The following is a 21,607-nucleotide window of genomic DNA, read 5'->3' on the forward strand; positions in this document are numbered from 1 at the left end:
GCTGCCGCCAGGTGATGTCCACAGGGTGGCGGCGCTGGTCAGTGTCAAGCCAGACTCAGATCCAGCTCTGCTGCCGCAGGCCTTGTGCACACGTCCCACCGGACCGGCCTCGAGAGCTCATTTTCCTAAAGAGTATTATTATTCCTGGACGCGAAGCCCAGTGGACAGAATGAAGTGAGTTTCTTTACTGCAGGCTCCTCAGCACCTTTGAGCATCGCGGCTCCGGGGGGGCCACGGGAGGCAGCCTTTGCAGCCTTCCTGGGCCTGGAGGCCCTCTGCCCCCATGCGCATCCCTGGGGCTGGGAGTCACCAGTACCACGTCCTCTGTGGACTAGCGTAACCTGGAGAAAGAGTCTCCAGGCTTCGGGAAGATTTTGTAGGCCCCACGTATCATTCCAGGCAGGATTAGGGTTCACCTGGCCAGGAGGGCTAAGTTGAGGAGTTGGGAGGGGAGTTCCCTGCAAGTGGTGGATTCTCTGCTGGGAAGTTGAGTTCTGATGGTCAGTGTTGTTTTGTTTTTTTTCTCTTTTGGAAGCTAGGAAATTGAGGTGTTCACAGCATCAGTATCACAGGAGTCATGAGCGGGGGATTCACACCCAGGTCTTTCTAACTCCAAATTCATGCCCGTTCCGTCACGGTGCCTCACAGACACGTAGCAAGATTTGTAGAGTCGGTGCCCCACGTGGCAGGAGATTCTCCAAGTTCCGTTTCTGTTCTGAGTTGCAACCAGAGATGATGCTTTAGCAGGTGTGGTCTGAGGGCCAGAGAGGCAGGGACGGTGGCTGAAGGCGTTCCTTGGGTCCCAGTGAGGGCAGCGGCCACCCCAGCTGAGGTCCTTTCCGCTGGTGGTAGAAGCTAGGCATCTCCACTTTGGTTTATCGGGGGTGCTGGATGGTTCCAGAAAGCTGGGATGGTTTATCAAACTTTCTGCAGAGCTTCTTGGGGACCAAGTAAGTGATCCTCATTGCTGTTTGTCTTTGTGGATTGAAAACCCCACTAGGCTTTCTCTCCCTTCTTGTCTGGGGGATGTAAAAATTAGTCCGCCAGTGGCTTGGGCTTCGTAGCAAATTAAGTGGTGCCTTCACCTCTTCCTCTCTGGCCTCTTTGCACAGCTCAAGGGGCTTTTCCAGCCCCTTGTTCCTTCTGCCTCCTCTTCGCCTAGGTCGTTATTCATTCATCATTCAGGAAAGCTTAATTGAGCACCTGCCCCCGGTCGGGTCACAACTTGTGCTAGGCGTTTGCAGTCGAGATGCCTGAGAGCTGATCCCTGTCGTCAGATGAAAGCCCGCATAGTGACAATCCAGCTGTTTGAGTCCTGCAGTGCAGACAGTGCAGAGCCCAGGAGAAAGGGCCACTCCGGGGAAGTCTTTGCAGCAATCAGAGAGGGCCTTACCGAGAGCGGGACCTTGAGTGGTTTGAGAGGAGGGTCCTGGTGCCGAGAACACCTCTTCCTCGAAGGCCCAGAGGCGTGAGCAGAGTGGGATGTGAAGGCAGTGACTGTGAGGACTCGGGGATGCTCAGGCTGCGCCCGAGAGCAAGGGCTGGGAACGTGGGCGAGATTAACGCGCAGGGCCGCAGAGGGCTTACCCCCAGTGCAGAGGTGATTAGATTTTATTCTGGGCAAGATGCGGAGCCCTTGAACTGTCTTGAACAGGCGAGTAATATCAATAGAATAGGAAGCAGCACAGATAGAGATGGAGCTGCTGAGTCATCCTGAAGGCAGTGAGGAGGTTGGAGTGGAAGGAGGTAGAAGATGCAAGAGAAGAAAAGCTAAAGGAAGCAGCAGTCATAGCCCAGAAAGGAGGGCACGTAGGCCTGGCCTGGAAGGGGCGCTGGCCGTGACCTTGGCGGAGGGTTTGCAGATCCACCAGGGAGGAGTTTACAGTGACTGTCTTGGGTGACCAGATGGACGGCGTCTTGGCCAGAGATGGAGACCTGGAAGAGAGTGCAGGTTTGGCGGGGGGCGGGGGTTCAGGGTGATGGTCCTTGTGGGTCCTCAGGTGGAGATGGCCCTCTCATAGGTGGGAAACACTCATCTGGATATTTATTGTCCCTGAGACTATTCCTGACTTGCTAAAACCATCTAGTAAATTGAATTTGATGGATTTCCCAGGATGATGGGTTGCACTGGAAAAGCTATGGGAGTGACCCCCACCCACTCCCACCCCACGTGGCTGCTTCCTGCCTGCCGTTAATCACCTGGACTGCTGGATACTGGTGGACTTTGCTTATGAATCACTGGCTGAGCTGCCGTGTTGGAGGCTCTGAGAGAGATTCATGTCCTGCCTGGGGAAGTACATCAGCCTCCTTGGCCTGATTTTTTTTTTTTTAATTGGGCATTTGGTCACATCCCTTAACATACAGTGTATTAAAAGGGACCGTCCTTCCTTGGTGACAGTGCAGTGCCAGCCGTGATGGGTGTAGTTCGGGTTCTAGGAATCTTTTTGCTCTGAGGACTTCAGTTTTAAGGAGAGTTGGTTAGTGCCCTTTGGAGCTGGGGGAGAATCTACCAAGCAGAGGTCTGGCTTCATGATGTATCCTTTGCTCTTACTAATTCCTTAAATTAGGAGTTCCCAAATGGGAGCAGTTTCCCCCCATGCCACACCTTTGGCCATGTTTGGAGACACTTTTATTTATTTATTTTTTCTTTTCTTTTCTTTTCTTTTTTTTTGGTTTTTTAGGGCCACACCCACGGCCTATGGCGTTCCAAGGCTAGGGGTCGAATCAGAGCTGTAGCTGCCGGCCTACGCCACAGCCACAGCTACGCAGGATCCGAGCCGCGCCTGCAACCTACAGCACAGCTCACGGCAACGCCTGATCCTTAACCCACAGAGCCAGGCCAGGGATCGAACCTGCGTCCTCATGGATGCTAGTCAGATCAGATTCGTTAACCCGCTGAGCCATGACGGGAACTCCTGGACACTTTTGGTTGTCAAGACTGGGGACCACGTGCCAGTGTTGTCTAGTGGGTGGAAGTCAGAGGTGCTGCAGAATGCCTTACAACACGCAGGACAGCCCACAACCAGGAATTATTTGGCCCCAAATGTTCACGGTGCTGAGGCCAAGAAACCCTGCCTTAACTCATCACATAATTTCGTAGTTCATGAGAAACTACACCTTCTTCCCCCTGGGCTAGGAAATACTCTTGGGGCCATCCTTTCCCTCCGCCATCAATACTCAACCCCTCTTCTGAGACACGAATGTCATCTCCGTGAAAATCTCCCTTGACCTTCAAGGTTTTCCATTCAATCACCCCCTTCTCTGTTGCTTTTTTTTTTTTTTTTTTTTTGTCTTTTTCTAGGGCCACACCCGTGGCACATGGAGGTTCCCAGGCTAGGGATCTAATCGGAGCTACAGGTGCCAGCCTAGGCCAGAGCCACAGCAACACCAGATCCGAGCCGAGTCCGCGACCTACACCACAGCTCACGGCAACGCCAGATCCTTAACCCACTGAGCAAGGCCAGGGATCGAACCTGTAACCTCATGGTTCCTAGTCAGATTTGTTAATCACTGTGCCACGATGGGAACTCCCCTTCTCTGTTTCTCCCAGCAAGTTTCCTCTTCCTTTGTCTTCCTTCATTGAGTCTTGACCCGTGGTTGGTGGAATTCGCGGATGGGGGGCAGCCGTGCTCCCTCTTTGTGTATATGGCAGACCTGTCTATTGGGCACCCGCCGTGTTTGGTGTTGAGTGCAGCAGTGAAAGGGTCAGAAAACCAAGGCTTGCTTTCCATCCACTCCAAAAAGTCCCCGATTGGCACTCTGACTAGGGGTATGTGTGTCTCTCCTGACATTCCACTGCATCATAAGCTCCTTGGGTCCTTTGTACCTTTGTTCCAGTATTTTTGCACCCAGAGAGCCTCTGTATGTATTAGTTGATTGAATAAGTAAATCTAATGGGTTTGGGAATTTCTGTTTAATTCAGCAGCTGCCTTCCTAGAACCTTCCTTAACAACGGAACTCAGGCACCGTGGTGATTCCATGTAGCTGGAAGGCAATGGCTGTTAAAGAGAAAGAGATGGGGCCTGATTACCTGTGCTCGCTGGCGTGGGGGTGGGGCTTAAAAAAAAAACAAAGGGGCCTGCTAGTGTACATGGGTGACTGAGTTGGAACAGGGCTCCCCTGTCTGGGGTTGAGGTTGCCCGGGTCTCTGAACTGGAACCTTGGCTCCAGAGAACATGCATGGCTCGCCCAAGGTCAGGGTTCTCACCTTCTTTTAAGCTCTGCGATTTGCAGTGGAAGTGTGGAGAGTCCCTGGTACAAACCAGTAGGAGGCGATGGGGTTTGCAGCCTGCAGTTGGCGTAAATAATGTGTTTTACTGGTTTGCTTCCCCAGGGGGTTCTCAGCTTGTGTTCTCCCCACAGCCCTAGAGGACTTACAGGAAGGCAGTACGAGTGACAGCCAAGCAGGGCCTTGTGGTCTGAATGGCTCTGATTTTGAATCTGGTCTTCGGGACTTGTCTGAGCCTCGTTTCCCTTACCTGTCAAATGACTATGAGGACATACACCTTGTGAAAAGATGGCGAGGCCTGAGTGAGAAAATGCAGACCTGGTTAGCAGGTCCCGGGTGTGTTAAGATTGAGCCGGGATGACCTGAAAGCTCCAAGCCCAGATCTCAGCCCCTGGCAGCCTTTACTTAAATCCCACTGTCTAGGAATGGAAAGGCTCAGTGTTTGGACCACTGATGTGTCCTAGCAGAGTAAGTCCTGTCTTAAAGGAGCTGGCAGTGTCTTTTCCAAACAAGCACACAAGTAAGTAGAGAGAGAACCAACAGGAGGGAGGGAGGGGAGGGAGAGGGGGAGGATTCCTTGGGAAAACAGGAAGGAGCAAAAGGTCCAGATGGATCTTCTGGGGGGGGGTGGGAAGAAGGCACATCGTCGAGGAATGACATTTTGGGTTGAAAGCAGAGGTTTTTGGTCAGCGTATTTACTTTCAGTTTCATCATTTCCTGAGAATCCTAATTTAGCCTCCGGTTGTGTCCTCTCGATTATGGCCTAAAAAGGCAACTACTTGGGTTTCTTGGAGTTGGACTGGCACCCGCAGGAAGCCGGCATGGCGATGCTTGATCTGATCTTCAATGGGCCAGAGCTGACTTCTTTCGCCTTAACTCCTTGCTGGCCTGCCAAGTCCCACCGCTTCCCAGGACCTCGGAGGCTCCCCAGTCTGAGCCACATGTTCTTTCCCGCAGTTTTCTTGGTGCCGGGGCGGTTGCTGCCACGTGGATACCCTGCCCAAGTGGCTGTGCACACCCGTCTACCCCTCTGGAAAACAGGGTGATAATGATCTTGGGGCCATGGAAATGCCCGCATGTTCCTTTGCTCCCGCAACTCCACGTGAGAATTTATTTCAAGATGGTCCACTAGATAAGAGGAAAAAAACCCTAGTGTTAGTTTTGTTGTTCATTATTTATTTTCTTTTATTTTTTACTGTTTAAGTCAGCTTTATTGGGGATATAGTTTGTACCCATGAGAAACAAAATGTACCCATCTTTTTTTTTTAATGTAATGATTTTTACTTTTTTCCATTATAGCTGGTTTACAGTGTTCTGTCCATTTTGTACTGCACAGCAAGGTGACCCGGTCACACACACATATACATTCCTTTTTTGCACAGTATCGTGCTCCATCGGAAGTGACTAGATAGAGTTCCCAGTGCTACACAGCAGGATGCTTTGTATTTTAAATCACTGTGCAGTGTTATACAAAATGTGAACCTCCGTGCCCTGCCTGTGAGAATTGAAAATCAGGTGTTTCTATGAGCCAGAAGGGACCGCTAAGAGAAAGAGGAAACTAATGTTTGTGGGTAGAGTGTCAGGAATTTGGGATGGGGATGGGGTCTTTTTCTTTCATTTTGTAAACCTTTATGTGACGCACAGTTTTCTTTTTTAAATTTTTAAAAATTTCCCCAATACATTATCTTTTTTTCTACTGTACAGCATGGTGACCCAGTTACACATACATGTATACATTCTTTTTTCTTATATTATCATGCTCCATCATAAGTGACTAGACATAGTTCCCAGTGCAACACAGCAGGATCTTATTGCATATCCCTTCCAAAGGCAATAGTCTGCATCTATTAACTCCAAGCACTCGGTCCACCCCACTCCCTCCCCCTCCCCCTTGGCAACCGTAAGTCTGTTCTCCAAGTCCATGATTTTCTTTTCTGTGGAAAGGTTCATTTGTGCCGTATATTAGATGCCAGATAGAAGTGATATCATATGGTGTTTGTCTTTGTTTCTCTGAATTACTTCACTCAGTGTAAGAGTCTAGTTCCATCCATGTTGCTGCAAATGGCATTATTTTGTTCTTTTTTATGGCTGAATAGTATTCCATTGTGTATATATACCACATCTTCCTAATCCAATCATCTGTTGATGGACATTTGGGTTGTTTCCATGTCTTGAACACACAGTTTTTTTTTTTTTTTTTTTTAAATTCAGAGGTCATTTAGGATGGTCCCGGGACAGGGCGGGGAGAAGTGGCTGCATGCTGGCTGTTGTGATCACGCAGTCGCCTCCCCACTGTTCTTTCCCTAAAGCCTCTTATTTCATTGCTAACAGCTCTTGACGATGGCACCTTGTTCTACCTGCTTCCCTGGGCCCAGGAGCCTCTCCCTGATGCAGGTGGAAACAGGTGCTCAGCTGCAGCCCCGTGGCTCCCAGATCCTTGAATGTGGATGTCCCTGGCCGGGCGGGCGGGCGGGCTTCAATAGAAACCCCATTGTTTATCATGACCTCTGTGGCCCTCCCCACCGACCTAGCCCATGTATTGATCTTGGCACTGTTTGTGAACCCACGTCATTCCAGAATTGCTGAAACCAAATAGCTCTGTCCTTGGCCTGGCCAAGCAGGGCGCAGCCGTGTTTAATGAAAAGTTCTGCCCAGAGAGAGAGGCCCTGAGGCCAGTGGGGACTCCTCAAGCCCACCGTCCACCGGGGGCTTGGCCCCCCTGGAGGCAGAGGGCCTCAGCCCTCTGTGTGGGTTCTTGGAGGGGCATGGGGTACCCCTCTCTCTTACAGGGAGTTTGGCTTGGTCTGCAGGCCTCCGATGGCTGTCAGAGGTAGGAGGCCGTGCTGGCCTGTACCTGCCCTCTGTCCTCCCACTGAGGCCCGAAGGTCGGGCTGAATCAGGAGCAGAGGGCGGTGGGTTGGGCGGAGTTTTCCCCCTGACACCTGCTGTAACGTTCATGGCGTCCAGCACAGGCTCACTGATGAAAGGGCCAGCAGTTTACCCAGATTTCCAGGGTAAGGCCCAGGGCCTACAGCCCGAGGGAGCCTGCATGCTCTTTGTTCTTGGTTCTCCCAGGGCTGGAGTTGCTGGGGTGAACTGGAGTTTGATGAGGGCCCAACATCATCCTGCCATCACTGATGGGCTGGCTGTTGGCAGTCACAGGCCACGGGAGTGAGAATGTTGAATTTACTGTGCTTTGATTTCTGAAAGACCACACAGTCCATACTGGCAAGTCTCATTCTCAGCCAACCTGCCTTCCTGATAGTGCCCGGTAAATACTTGGCGAATGTTATGTGGGGTGCACTCCCCTGGACCCCCCCCGCCGTGTTCCACTTATTGACAGTTTCAGCCCAGCTTCAATGCCAACCTGACCTCTTTCTCAAGACCCCGGGCACAGGTAGGTTGGAAAGAGTCCCAGCCCAGGGGCCAGATCAGCCCATGACTGGGCTGGGTGACTCTGGGCCAGCCACCTGCCCTCTCTGGTCCTGTTTCCTCAGTTGTAAGCTGGGGATAATAAAAAAGTTTTTTTCCCTGGGTGATTTGATGGTTAAGTGAGGTTGTGAACAAGCCAAGCCTGATGTTGGTAGGTAGATACCTATTGACGGGCCCCTTTCCCCCTTCTCTTGGAGCGATGTGGTGGCTTCACTGGGCTGGGTTGGTGGAACTCTTAACGAGCAGCGGGCTTTGGGTTTTAGGCAACAGGGTAGAAGTGGATCCCTTTTTGTGTATTGATGGGAGATGGTCTTATCTTTTACGGACTTAAGGTCTGCAAAAACTGAGAACCAGCAGCCAGTGAGGCCCTGTGCTCAGTGGTGGTTGCAAGCTCTTGAGTGTGGTGGTGACATGATTGGGGAGAGTGGTGTGGGGAGCCTGGGTGCTCAGACTTTGCGGAGGACAGCTGGCCTGTGGTTAGAAGGACGGCAGAGAGGCAGCGGCAACTGGTATTTACTCTGGCAGAGAGCGACTTTTGGTTTGCTTAAATGGACCAGCCAGAATGGAAGCGAGGACAGCCCGAAGAGGCCCTGTTTAGCCGCCAGCCCCCAGCCCCACACAGAAGATGAGGCCGGCCTGGTGGTTTGCAGGCATCCCATTCCTGCCTTGTTTGCTGCTGCCTAACTCTGGGCCCTGCCTGCTTTTCCCGGGGCGGTGGGGAGTGGGGGGGCAGTCCTGCAGGTGGATGGCGCCCCCTCGTCCCCCCACTCCAGAGGGGCTGCCAGGGTTTGCTTGTGCTGGGAATGTAAACAAAGCCACCAGCTGAGCTGGCTGGGGAGGCTGCCAGGCTCGGCTCCTTGGTCTTGCCTTCCCTCTTTGGGGGCGGGGAGACGGGGAAGCTAGCAGATTTCCTGGAAAACAGCCTCTCCTGGAGTGAGTCCAGGGGAGCCCCTCAGCCTTGATCTGGAAGCCATTTAATGAGCCTAGATAAGAAGGCCTGGGCGGGCCAGCTTTTCCTTTTGTTCCCCTCCTGCCTAGCCTCCAGCCTCCCTGGCATCCACGTTCCTGTTGGGATCTGGAAGCATGGACGCCTGTGTGACCCTGGATTTGGATCTGGAGTCCCCCTCGTCTCCTGTCGTGAGCGAGGCAGTGAGCTTCTGAATTGTTCCTCCGGTGGCTGTGGGCTGGCTCTGTCCTAGACCAGTGTCTCTAAAACCCTGCGTTTGGTTCCCGCAAAGCAGCTGTGCCCGCAGCTGATCTTAGCTTGAGCCTTTGAGCAGGAATAAGTACGGTGGTTGATTCTGGCAAGTCCACGGGACCAGGAGCCCTTCCTGGGTGACTTCTGGACAAAGCCCCTTACCTCCAGGGAGCTTCTGTTTCACCTGTAAACTGGGAGAGTAACAGGTATCGTACCCTCTTACGGAGGTGTTAGGATCGGAATCTTCTGAGATAGTGAGGTGTGTGTTATAGTATTTCATAAACTATAAAACCACACAGATGTTAAGGGTTTATTATTTCATCATCTTTCTTTTGTAAATGAGCTTCCAAAAAAAGCCAGCACACATGGGCTTAAGTTCTGGCGGCCCATAAATTGCAAGGGTTGCCTTTTCTTATTAGTGCCCCCAAAGGGAGGCACTCACCTCTCTCCGTGATGTTTCCTGGAGGATGACTTCTTTTCTTCTCACCTTAGTTCTTGGGGCTGTATTACCAAGATGGAATTAAAATCTGTTGGCAACATATTGGTGTGGTGTTTTCTTCTCTTGGTTGACTCCGTAAAATCAGAAAAAGTTGGTTTTTTTGTTTGTTTTGCTGTGCCCCTGGCATGTGGCATGTGGCAGTTCTGGGGCCAGGCGTCGAACCCATGCCACAGCAGCAACTCGAGCTGCTGCAGTGACAACACCAGATCCTTAACCCACTGCGCCACCAGGGAAATGCCAAATAAGAAAAGGCGTTTTAGAGACTTCCACCCGTGTCTTTTTTGAACGAACTGGAAACCTGTTCTGATTGGAAGCCCTCTTAAATTGTGTGGTCCCTGTTCTGCCTTGGCTGGTGAGCATAGTGACTGTAATTACACCTGTGTTTGGGATTCTTATTATGCTCATCATTTGTCATGATTCTTGATTATAGGTCTGTTTGTGTATTGATCCTAGGACATATCATTAATTTCTTTTTCTTTTTTTTTTTTTTTTGCCATTTCTTGGGCTGCTTCCGCGGCATATGGGAGGTTCCCAGGCTAGGGGTCTAATCGGAGCTGTAGCTGCCAGCTACGTCAGAGCCACAGCAACGTGGGATCCAAGCCACGTCTGTGACCTACACCACAGCTCATGGCAACGCTGGATCATTTATCCACTGAGCAAGGGCAGGGATCGAACCTGCCACCTCGTGGTTCCTAGTCGGATTCGTTAACCACTGCTCCACGACGGGAACTCCCCTCGTTAATTTCTTAAAGAATCCCGGATATCAACTTGGTTTTGCAGCAATGTACATCTTTCTCCCAAAAGTAGAGAACGAGAAAATTCTGGCAGGTTGTACAGCCTGGTTATACGGCGTTTCCCTTATTATAAGGCTGTACAGTTTGCAGAGATAGGAGGTGAGTGATCTCTGCAGCTGGTGCAGTTGTAGCTCATGTTTTGTCCTTTTTTCTCCCTCAGGTCCTGGCCGTAAGTCGCCATGGCGCAGCAAGCCGCCGATAAGTATCTCTATGTGGATAAAAACTTCATCAATAACCCGCTGGCCCAGGCCGACTGGGCTGCCAAGAAGCTGGTATGGGTGCCTTCCGACAAGAGTGGCTTTGAGCCCGCCAGCCTCAAGGAGGAGGTGGGCGAGGAGGCCATCGTGGAGCTGGTGGAGAATGGGAAGAAGGTGAAGGTGAACAAGGATGACATCCAGAAGATGAACCCGCCGAAGTTCTCCAAGGTGGAGGACATGGCCGAGCTCACTTGCCTCAACGAAGCTTCAGTGCTGCACAACCTCAAGGAGCGCTACTACTCAGGGCTCATCTATGTGAGTGGGCGGGGCTCTGCGGGGAGGGAGGCCCCAGGGCTTATCTGCATAATGGGGTGGGGCTATGCAGGGGAGGGAGGCCCCAGGGCTTATCTGCATAATGGGGTGGGGCTATGCAGGGGTGGGTGGCCCCAGGGCTTGGCTACAGAAGTGGGCGGGACTCTGCACCAGAGGGAGGACCTACCGCTGAGATTTCCTGAACAGTCTAAGTGGAAAAGTTCCTGTGTAGGCTGGCTTAGCTCAGCCTTCTCATCTGGCAGATGGGAAGGAGGGAAGCCCAGAGAGGGCAAGGGACTTAGGCAAGGTCACACAGCCAGGTGTTGGCAGGGTTGAGACTGGAACTTGGGCTTCCTGACTCTTGCCCCAGTTCTCTCTCTGTTTCTTGGTGAGACTATTAGATGGACCAAAAGCCCCCGTCCCTTGGGGTATTAACCATTGAAATCCAGAATTGGTGATCTGCAGAAAAACAGACAGCCTTAAGGGAAGCTTTGCTTGTCTGTCAGGGGGAGATGGGAGCTAAGTCCTGCCGTCTGGGGGTGGAACTGTCATCCTCAGAAGCTTATGTTAGACCCGCTCTGCTGGCCTCTAAGAAATGGGTCCACTCGTAAAGCAGAGTGACTCAGGGCATGGGGGGAGTTGGAGCCTCCAGGACCTGGGTCCAGTCCCAGCTCTGTCCCTTCCTGACCATGCGTTGCTGTGGGGAGCCTCACCCTTCTGCGAGGAGTCTTGAGAATGTTGTCAAGCACCCACCCGCCCTGGGCTTGCCCTGGGCTCAGAGGGGCCTGGCCTCTGTAGCTGCTGCCATTTGTCATAGGTGAAGTAAATCTGACCCTCTGCTTGGTCATTTACGGCTGTCACTGTTCAGCTTGGGTCCTTTTGGAGATTTGCTGGTGTGGAACAAGTCGGTGGACTGCTGGCTGCAAACGGAAATACTAGTTATGAAAGCGCATTCGACATTACTTGCTTCATCCTTCCTCTCCAAGCTTGGGTTTTACTCTTTAGGTGGGTGCGGACCTGCACCTACAGGCTCGTGAGTAGGACCCGAGCCGTTTTTCCAAGACTCTCCGGTTGCAAGCATTAGGCGTTAACTCCCACTTTTGCTTCTTTGCTGGCACCTTCTGTGTGCAGATCCTCCTGCCTCAGACCAGCCTCCTCCTCGGGGTCCTCACCAAAGGAAGTCGATTATCTGTGCAGTTGCCTTCGTGGAGACCCCAGCAGGTGCAGAGCTGCCTGGAGATCAAAGCCGCTCAGTGGGGCTGCCCAGGCAGGGGGCGCTGCCTCATTCACAGGCACCCCCCCCCTCTGTTCACGTTCCAAATTGCAACCCTGGGAGCCTTTGTGCGGCGTGTTTGCCTGGTGTTGTGGGCGGCGTGGCTAATTCTGCGCCACAGCTGCTCTGTTTCTTCGGTGGGGGGAGGCCTGGGGACAGGGGGCGGTTGGGCACAAAGAGCCTCTGTGGCCCATGAATGGAGCAGCTCCCTGGCGTGGCCTTGTGGGAGCAAAGCCACTTGCTCAGTGTCTGCGCCTTCACGGGCCTCCAGCGAGAGGGGCTCGTAGCTCATCCTCTTCCTCCCACCTGAGCTGCAGCATTCATTCTGTGCTGCTTAGCTTGATGCCCCACTGATCTGACGGGATTAGCCCAGAGGACTTTGAGGTCCTCTCCACCTGCCCACCCAACTGTCAGAAAGACTGGTGCTGGTCACCCCCAGGCCCTTTCTGCTGTCACCACCAGCTGTTTCCAAACATCTGGCCCCGTGGCACACCCCAAATGTGTGGCCACACGAGTCCTTTGCTTTCCTCAGGCTGGATTTCCTAGAGTGTGGGTTTTCTCAAACCCCAGGAACAAAGCTCACTTGTTTCTGAGCTCCTGGGATGACCTCGCTGCTCCCTGGCCTGCATTTCGTCCCCACCCCACAGTCATGGAGGGAAAACCAGAGGTTTCCCGCGGCTCTCCCGTCTTCCCGTAACAGCCGAGCCGCAGGTTGCCAGCACCATGTGCAGACTCCTTAGCGTCAGAGCTTCCCTGGTCCCTCGTGAAAAGAGTAACTGGAGGGAAAACAAACGACTGATTATATGAGGAAGGAAGGGGATGAAGGGCCCTGCGTCCCCTCCTCCAAGCAGAAGAGGCAGCCAAACACACTTGTTCATCTGCAACCTCAGCTGCTCTTTTGCAGGCAGGCCAGTGCATGGCTGCGGTGAGTCCCTCTGGAGTCCTGCTTTCAGCCTGACTTCTTTTTGGAAAGTCCAAGACCTGTGACCTTTGGCCAGGGCTGCAAAGAGCCTTTAACCTCACGACTGGTTCCCGTGTGGACCCTGCCTTTGAATTCGGCCACAAGATCCACCCAGTTTTGGCGGGAGCAGAGGGGGCAGGGTGGAAGGGACAGGATTGGCACAGCACAGACCCTCGGATGCTGGCTGCTGTTGGATCGAGGGGCAAACTGGACAGCGAGGGTGGAGGCCACCCATTGCGAGGGAAGCAAAGGGCTGCGAGGAGCTGGGAGAACGCCTCTCTGCGACCGAGGAGGTCGGCTCTGGGGGAGGAGGGGTGGTGTTGGGACCTGGGTCTGCTTCCAGCTTTGACACGAACTGCTTCATGCCTTCAGCTTTCATTCCAGAGTCGGGGCTGCAGGTGTATGTGAGTCATGGCTTTTGGGCCTCGCTTCACTGGCTCCTTCCTGGCCTGTGGCCTGTTTTCCTAGGGAGAAGGTGCTTGGGTTGCTCCAGCTGCCGAAAGGGAGCTGTGTCTCCTGAGAAGTACCTGTCACTTGGGAGGGCTCAGAGGTCTCACCCAGCTATTAGGAGTCTGTCTTGTGTGTGTGTGTTGGGGAGAGGGTCTTGGAAGAAAAAAAAAAGCAGGAAAATTATTACTAGTTTTTTGGCTGTGCCGTGTCAATGTGGAAGTTCCTGGGCCAGGGATCGAACCTGTGCTACAGCAGCAACCCAGGCTGCAGCAATGACACTGTATCCTTAACCCCCTGAGCCACCAGGAACTCCCAGGAAAAATTATTAGAAAAAGAAGACACAGAAGAAAGGCGGGTCTGCCTAGACCGTTGCCCCTGGAAACCGAGCCCCTCTGAGCCCCTCTGCACGGCTGTTGCAGGGGCTTTGAGGCTCGCAGCCACTCAGTGAGATCAACCAGTTTGCCTGCACCCATTTTACAGACTGAGAATTGGAGGTTAAGAAACTTGCCCTTGGAGTTCCCGTCGTGGCTCAGTGGTTAACGAATCCGACTAGGAACCATGAGGTGGCGGGTTCGATCCCTGGCTTTGCTCAGTGGGTTAAGGATCTGGCATTGCCGTGAGCTGTGGTGTAGGTCGCAGACGCGGCTCGGATCCCGCATTGCTGTGGCTCTGGCATAGGCTGGCAGCTACAGCTCCGATTAGACCCCTAGCTGGGGAACCTCCATATGCCCCAGGAGCAACCCAAGAAATGGCAAAAAGACAAAAATAAATTAATTAATTAATTTAAAAAATAAAAATAAAAACATTATACAAAAGAAACTTGCCCTTGCTGGGGTTTGACTCTGGGCCCTGATTTTAACCTGTCAGGAGCCTTATGTTGAGAGTATAGATGAATTGGGCCCCCCTCCAAGGAAGACCAAGTCTTAGAGAAGGCTCTCAGGGCACATGAAACTGGTCTTTACGTTTTTTTAGAGATCTTTGTGTGCACGTCTCTAGAAGATTCCAGGGAGAGGGGTGTCTGTCAGTGACCTGCTATCTCAGAGGATCTCAGGGGTTGAGGAGCACAATGAGCCTCTCCCATTGCCGGAAGTTGTGCTCGAATATCTTGGAGAGTCCTTGAGGGTAGAATAGTGTGTGTTTCCCCGCAGTTTGCTTTTGCTGCTGCCAAACCCTTTCCCCTTTGTGCATCTCTCACGATGACACACACATCGCTCATTGTCCTTGGATGGAGTTTCGTAACTGGACCCCTACTGTCCACGAACTCACCCCGGATCTCGCCCGATGCACAAGCTTGTCGACACGCAGTGCTGGCAGCAGTCTCACCATCGAGGGAGGGCCCCCGCCCCCAACTGAAAGGGCAGAGATGGTGCCAGCGCCCCCACGCCTCGGCAGGTCGGCCGGAGCAGGGCCCGGAGGACGAGGGGATCCAGTGGGCGCCTTCCCATCAGGCCAACTCGGGGTCCTTAGAGGCTGCAGACATGTCTCACCACCAGGTTTGCCCGTGGTTGGGAATCAGGCTTCCTAACCCATTCCTGGTTGCTGCTCTTTTCCTCAGACCTACTCAGGCCTGTTCTGTGTGGTCATCAATCCGTATAAGAACCTGCCCATCTACTCGGAAGAGATCGTGGAAATGTACAAGGGCAAGAAGAGGCATGAGATGCCACCGCACATCTACGCCATCACGGACACCGCCTACAGGAGCATGATGCAAGGTGAGTGCTGCGGGGCCTGCCCAGCGGCCGGGGCTCTCCCCGCAGCCTTGTCCACACCTTCTCAGGCACTCATTCGCATTCACGGTCTTGGTGATCTTATGGCTGGATCAGCCTTGATGGTGTGGTGATGGGGCCGTGCACCGGGGTCTGTAAGGCACTGTGTGAGAGCTGAGGCTAGTGGCTCTCAAAGGAGATGTTTGTATGTTGATAGAATGTTCCCGAAGCTTTGAAAGTTCTTTTCCTAATTATTTTCCCAATTTTTCATACTTGTCAAGAGTCCCTCTCTCCATCCTCTCACTTCCAGTCCTCTTCTTCTACCAGTTACTTCCTTTCCTCCCTGATTTTCACCTCTTCCTCCTCCTCCACCGTCTGGAAACTTGCTTCCGTCTTCACATCTTTTACCAAAAAACCAGCCACAAAGTCCCTCCTGGGTTCTGGGCCCCTCTGTGGGTTGTGTCTGCTCTCCCTGCTACCGTCTTTCAACACATCTCAGCCACACCCCTGGCTCTGCACTTCTGGCCCCGCCGCCTCTCCAGACTGTCTGACAAAGGTCGCCTGCCTTTCTGTGGAGCTTCGAGCTTATCTTGACTAACCTCTCCCAGGGTTGCATGGTCTTCACCACTTCCCTTTGAAAGCCCTTCCCTTCCTGGTTCCCCTGATCTTTGCTTTGCCCATTCTGCACGCTTCTCTCCTGTTATGCCAGGGGCTCCTTAAGCTCTCGTCTCTGGACAGTGGCCCCATCCACTCCAGTGGCTTCACTGTCATTTTCCAGTGGAGGCCTGGCTCTGTTTGATCACTGCCAGCCATGTGCTCCCGGCACCATTTCTCCATCCACCCAGTCCCCCGGGCCTGGAACCTGGCTTGTCTTGCGCTCTCTTCTCTCTTCCTCAGCCCTTTGTCCAAAGCCATCAGCACTCTCTTCAGATTTTATCTCTTCCAGCATTTCCGACCTCCCTTCCCCTCTTATCTCCATGGCCCTGGCCTTAGTTCAGGTCTCTATAATTTTTTGCTTGTGCTAGTCCTCTGACCTCTTAACCTTTGCTCTTCACAGAGCCCTGTTCCATCAGAGAGTCGCGTTTTAAACCCCCTGTTTGAAACCTTCTTGAAAAGGCTTGGAAAGTCCCCTCATGGCCCCAAAGATAATCCTCAAGCCCTCCGGCAGCATATGGTACCCTTCACACCTGGCCTGCTGCCTTCCTCTCCACCTTCCTGACTGCCTGGAACGCCTTGCATTTCTCCAGTAGGCCTTTCTGCTTCAAACCGCCGTGTCTGGCTCATCTGCCCTGTAATAGCTGGCAAGTCTCTACTCTTGTTCAAGACATAGCTGAAGCCAGGGAGGATGTCTGGGCTGGATTGGCATCAGAGCCCTTGGTAACACTTGGACTTAGGTGCCTTTGTATTCTCAGAGCTTAGCCAGCTACCTGGCATAGGGCTGTGTTCTCATATCTTGTATTGATAGTGGTTTTTCATGTCCTATTACATGGGCATATATATGTATTTTTTCCTTTAAACTTTGTGAAAAGTCAATCTCGGCAGTGGTAGTGAGTCTTGTGTTAACAGCTTTGTCCCTGATTTAGTGGTTTAAAGTGGCAACATGCAGGTCTGCCTTGTACCATCCACGTCGTGCTGTGGAAGGTGCTCCTTGCCAAGCTGGGTGAATTGTGTAGGATGCACAGGTTTGGCTTACCCTTTGGCTCATGTTCACGTCTATCAAAATTCCTAGAGGAAGCCAGCCCCTTAGTTTTAAAAGAGGATGTCTGTTGCAGAATGCTAACTAGAACCAGAACCGTCTGGTGGAAGAACTTTCTGTGGGATTCCAGAAGAGCCTGAGTCTGCCTCTAGAGATGATGAGTCAGTTTTCTCCCTGCCCTTGTAATGGGCCTCATGTAGGAAGTATGAGCACCGCACTGCTGAGTTAGGGTATGTTCCTGCGCTTGAATCTTGGACTCAAAGGGTTTTCTAGCAAGTGGGCTTTTTCATCTCCAGGCAAGCCATTGTGAAAGGAATAATGCAGTGATGTACAGCATGGCACCAGGACATGGAGCCTTTGGAACTGGGCTGCCAGCCTGTTTTCTGCCAACCTGCAAGACCCCTTCACAAAAAGATATGCCCAATTTTTATTTGCCCAAACTTTAAGGAATTTGGAGGGGTAGGAATCAGCTCTGTAGCTTGGAGACAATTGAGGGGACAAAAAGGAATTTGCAGAGGGCTGGAGCTTTCTTTGGCATTGATTAGGGGGTCTTGGCTGTACATGGAATGGCCTTGAGAGGAACGTGGGCTGTCTCAAGTTATGAGGGTAAGTGGGTGGGTGTTTGCATCACCTGGAGACCAGGAACGGGGTGCTCATGTGCAGGCCCTGGGAATCTGAGGTCTTGGGGCTTCCATTTAACAGTCTGTAGGTGCTGGATCCACATTCTTTCTAACCCTCAATCTGAGTTTTCACCTACTCTGCTTCAGATTGGACTGACTGCAGTTCTTCAGCCCCCAGGTTGACTGGGGACCTTTCCAGGTTCTCTCGTGTTGCACACATTCCGCTGGCAAAGCCATTAGCAGCAGATTTCTTGATCTGGGGACAGGGATTCCTCCTTAATGAGCAGAAGTGGCCCCTGTTAGGACACAGTGGTTCACCAGTAAAGATTTAAGTTCCCAAGAGGAGCCTTTGGGGCTGCTCTAAGCCAGGTATGGACAGTGGAGCCTTGGGGTCCGCAGGCTGTTAGAATCGACACTGCTCTTGGAGAGCGTGTCTTATCAGCACACGCTGCCCCTCTGGCTTTGGGGGAACTCAGGCCTGTCCGTTACCACTCACATGCTAAAAGGTGCGGCCAGACAGTTCCTTTTCTGCTTTTTCTTTAAACAAGAACTAGAAAGAGATTTCCTCCCTGAGCTGGCTGTGGCTTGTGACAGACTAGCGTTTATTCTGCCAAATAGGGCAGTTGGTGGCCTTATGCTTATATGAGATGAGCTCTTTGACTTCTCCTCGGACTGCCCTCTGTCTTTCAGCTCCTAGATGTTCTGGTTTGCCTGTAGGTCCTGATTCATGCCTGCTGTCCTGCAGTTACTATTGACCATGCCCTCTCTCACTTTCATAAACACCCCAGTTTGGAAGATAAGTTATATGGTTTCTCTGCTTATTTGCCAGGCTAAGCCAGGGTTTCTCACACTTGGCACCATCGACATTTGGGGTGGATAATTCTCTGTTGTTGGGGGCCTGTCCCGAGCATTATGGGATGCTTAGCTTCCTGGTCTCTACCCACTAGACACCACTAGGACCCTCCGTCGCCAGTTGCGACCGCCAAAAATGCCCCCAGACATTGCTGCCAAGTGTTCCTTGGGGGGCAAAATTGCCCTCGCTTCAGAACCGCTGGACTAAGCATTGCCGATTGGTTTTATTCTAAGCGTCAGCTCCCATTGATCAGTAGTGGCTTGCCTGGTCCTGTGTTGGCAGAGAACCAGGACTCAATGCCCAGGAATGCTGGAATAGATTAGCGCTGTCTGCCATGGGCACAGGATAGGACATGGCAGCTTATGGCACCCTCGATGGGGCCGTGGAGATGGCAGATGGAACGTGCCAGAACACTAAGAGGTGCAGTACATGATTCTGGCGCTGGAGGCGCTGGCAGTCCAGGTGGAGGGACAGACGTGTTTGTACACAGAGACCTGTGGCTGTAGCTGTGTAACAGGACAAGTTGCCACCTCTACCTGGTGCCAACCTGACCACAGCAGGTGTTGGGTGTCTTGGGAGTTCAGGGGAAGGTGAGGCCGCTGCAGCCCGGGGTGGTCAGAGAGGCTCCGTCCAGGTCGGTTGCTGCGGAAAGGCTGGCAGGTCCGTGTCAATAAGTGGTTACAGCCCAGCCCAGACGTGCGGCACAGTTGTGTTTGTTTTAATCCTCAGCCTCGGGTTTAATTAAAGTTGCAGTGACCTGGTAGGTTCACCCTCCCAACTCTGGCTTCCCGTTAGGTTAATTTTCGTCCCTGGCTTTGCTGGGTCTTCCTGCCTAGGGGCGGAACCGTTGCTCGGGATCTGTCAGGCGCCGGAGCCTTTGAACCGTCTGAGACGGCAAGGATGAGAGACAGCAAAAGGCAGACATCAGCCCTGAGGGGTCAGGGTTCCAAGGGCCGCCTGGGGATTCAGCAGAGGCTGCAGGGGTGGGGTAAGGGCGCTCCTGGCTTCCTCTGAGGCCCAGCCCCAGGGTCTCCCTGGGTGGGTGAGAGTGTGTGCTTTTATAGGAGAATCAGCGGGTTACAAACAATCTGAGCCCAGTTATTTTCTCAGAAAGAGGACAGAAACCCCTCTTCTGTGTTAATTAGTTAGACCGCCAGGCTCAGTTCACTTCCAGTGACTTTATGGTATTTTAATGAGCCCCCAGCATTTCTGGGGGAGTGGCGGCAGGGCCTGCTTTCCTTCCAGACCTAAAGTCATCCGAGAACTATTTAACCCTTTGCTCTGTGCTGCTCCCACCTCAGCTTCTCAGTGGAAGCTGCCCCAGGAGTGTTGGGTCACCAAGTGCCCAGTGAGTGTCCACCTGCCACTCAGGGGCTGGTTAACCTTTTTGGGTGAACAAGGTGGAATTTGAGCATTTTTCCTCACATCTGAGTATGATCCTGCGACCTCACAGGTAAAGGGACAGGCCCAGAAACATGTACTCACTTGTCCGAAGGCCCCCAGAGAGCCAGCCCCGGAAACCAGACCCCCGATTCCTGTCCTGGTGCCCATCCTCCTCTGTGGCTGGTGTTCGGCAGGATGTTCCTGCCTGGCCGGTGGCTTGGGGTCCTCTCGCCTCCCTCCGCATTCTCCCCGCCTTACCTGTGGCTCCCGTGGACCCGTCGGCCCTCCAAGGTCTCTGGGAGGAAAGGTCGCCGCGTTGAGGAGGCGCTGGAAATGCTTTGAGGGCCCAGTAAACCGTGACTTCGAGCAGACTCACCAGGACAGGCTGCCGAGGAAGCCGCAGATGTGATGACTCCACTTAGGCAGGAATGTGCCAGCCAGGAGGCTCGGGCCCTGCCAGAGGGCCCTGCCAGCAGCGGCACACAAAGGCCCCGCTGTGTGCGGGGAGGTCCAGAGCCGCCCAGCGCCTGTGCCCCCGAGGCGGTGGCTCGCCCCGAGGGCTGCGCTTTATCACCCCTGCCAGCCGAGTGCTGGCCCAGCTGGAAGTCGCCCTGCGGGGGTGGGGGCCTGGGAGGCAGGCAGGCCCCCTCGGGCAGGAGAGTGAGCGCCCAGGGCACGGGGGCCCACCCAGCTTGAGGGCTGCTGGACAAGCGATGCCGCGCTTCTGGAGCCAGTCAACAGGAGGAGGCCGTGCCGGGCCTCTCTCGGCCTTACCTGGAGGGAGAAGCTTGCCTTGTGAGCTACAAGGGGGTGGAAGACAGCATGGGGTTTGGACCAGCCAGAGTCTGGCTCTTTCCTGTCCTGACCGACCGTGTCCACTTGGGGCCTTCATTTTCTCATCTGCCTTTTGACTTGATACACGTACCTGGCGGGGTCATTGGAAGGACCAGACAAGGTGCTGTGTGTACGGTGCTGGCCTCAGGTGCCTCTGGAAGGTAGCGGGGGGAGCCTGGAGATGCGGTGTCTTGGGTGAACCGTCCCTGCCTTCCCTGCGGCTGCACGTGGCATTTCCCTTCCACCTGTGCTCCCTCTTGCTGGATGAAGGTGGTAACCAAATACCCCCTCCGAGGCTGCTTCATCTCCTTGGTGAGCTCCCTCCCAGAGTCCAGGCTCAGGGGACCAGCACACATAGGTAGTGGCTTGCCGAAGCTGCCTTCCCTGCAGTGACCGTGTGACACATAGGCGTGCGCTGGCAGAGGTGACCTCCAGCTTGTCTGATCTGGTCCATGGGCCGGAGCTGGCAGCGCGAGGCCTTGGGGTCCCTGTGGGCTCGGGGGCTTCCCAAGAATGTCTGCACCTCAGAGGTGGAGTCATCCTCAGTCGAAGTACCGGTGGGTCCCCAGCGTGCGCTATGACAGGCGGCCCTGGCCCCTCTGCCCGAACACGGAGGGCCAGGCAAGGAGACTGCTCGGTCAGCACCCCCCCACCCCAGGAGGAAAGTGGGGCCCTGGCAGGATGCTGCTTAATTACAACTGTGGTCACGCCTGTCAGTCTCACTTCTATAAAATGTTCTTTCTAGAAGAGGAATCTGTGGTTGATGGGTCCTTTTCAAGGATTCAGCTTTTGGCTTCTTTGTTTTGCTTTTAATCCAACCCAATCAGCCTGCTCTGCTTTGCTCTGAGCTCGCAGAGGTGGGAGAGAAGAAAGATGTGCCCTCTTGGAACCTGAAACTTTGGCGGCGGGGGGGTGGGTGGGGGGCTCGAAAACTGGGCCCAGGATCTCTGTTACTGCACACACACCACCAAACAGACGACGCAAACCCACCTGCAGAGTCTCTAAAGGCTGAGCTGCTTGTGCTTTTCACCTCCCTGGACGCTACCTCCCAGCTTGTTTTTCCTGTTTTCTCAAGTTCTGGCCTTGAGACTCCCGAAGAGCGTGTCCTGGTCTGTCAGGGCTGAACGTTGATGCCTTTGGGGAAAAGGGTTGCTTTCCTTCCCCTGCCTGA

The 21,607-nt window shown here is 53.4% G+C and overlaps 1 protein-coding gene across 1 annotated transcript in view; it reads left to right on the forward strand.

Annotated features, from left to right (window-relative positions):
* The window catches only part of MYH9 (myosin heavy chain 9), a 90,873-nt gene that overhangs the window by 22,233 nt on the left and 47,033 nt on the right, over positions 1–21,607 (forward strand). Inside the window, 2 exon segments of the mRNA XM_021091538.1 lie at positions 10,312–10,663; positions 14,900–15,056. Coding sequence (XP_020947197.1) covers positions 10,331–10,663; positions 14,900–15,056 — 490 coding nt within the window. The 5' untranslated portion in view covers positions 10,312–10,330.

The sequence above is a fragment of the Sus scrofa genome, chromosome 5 (genome assembly GCF_000003025.6).
Source record: "Sus scrofa isolate TJ Tabasco breed Duroc chromosome 5, Sscrofa11.1, whole genome shotgun sequence".
NCBI lineage: Eukaryota > Metazoa > Chordata > Mammalia > Artiodactyla > Suidae > Sus > Sus scrofa.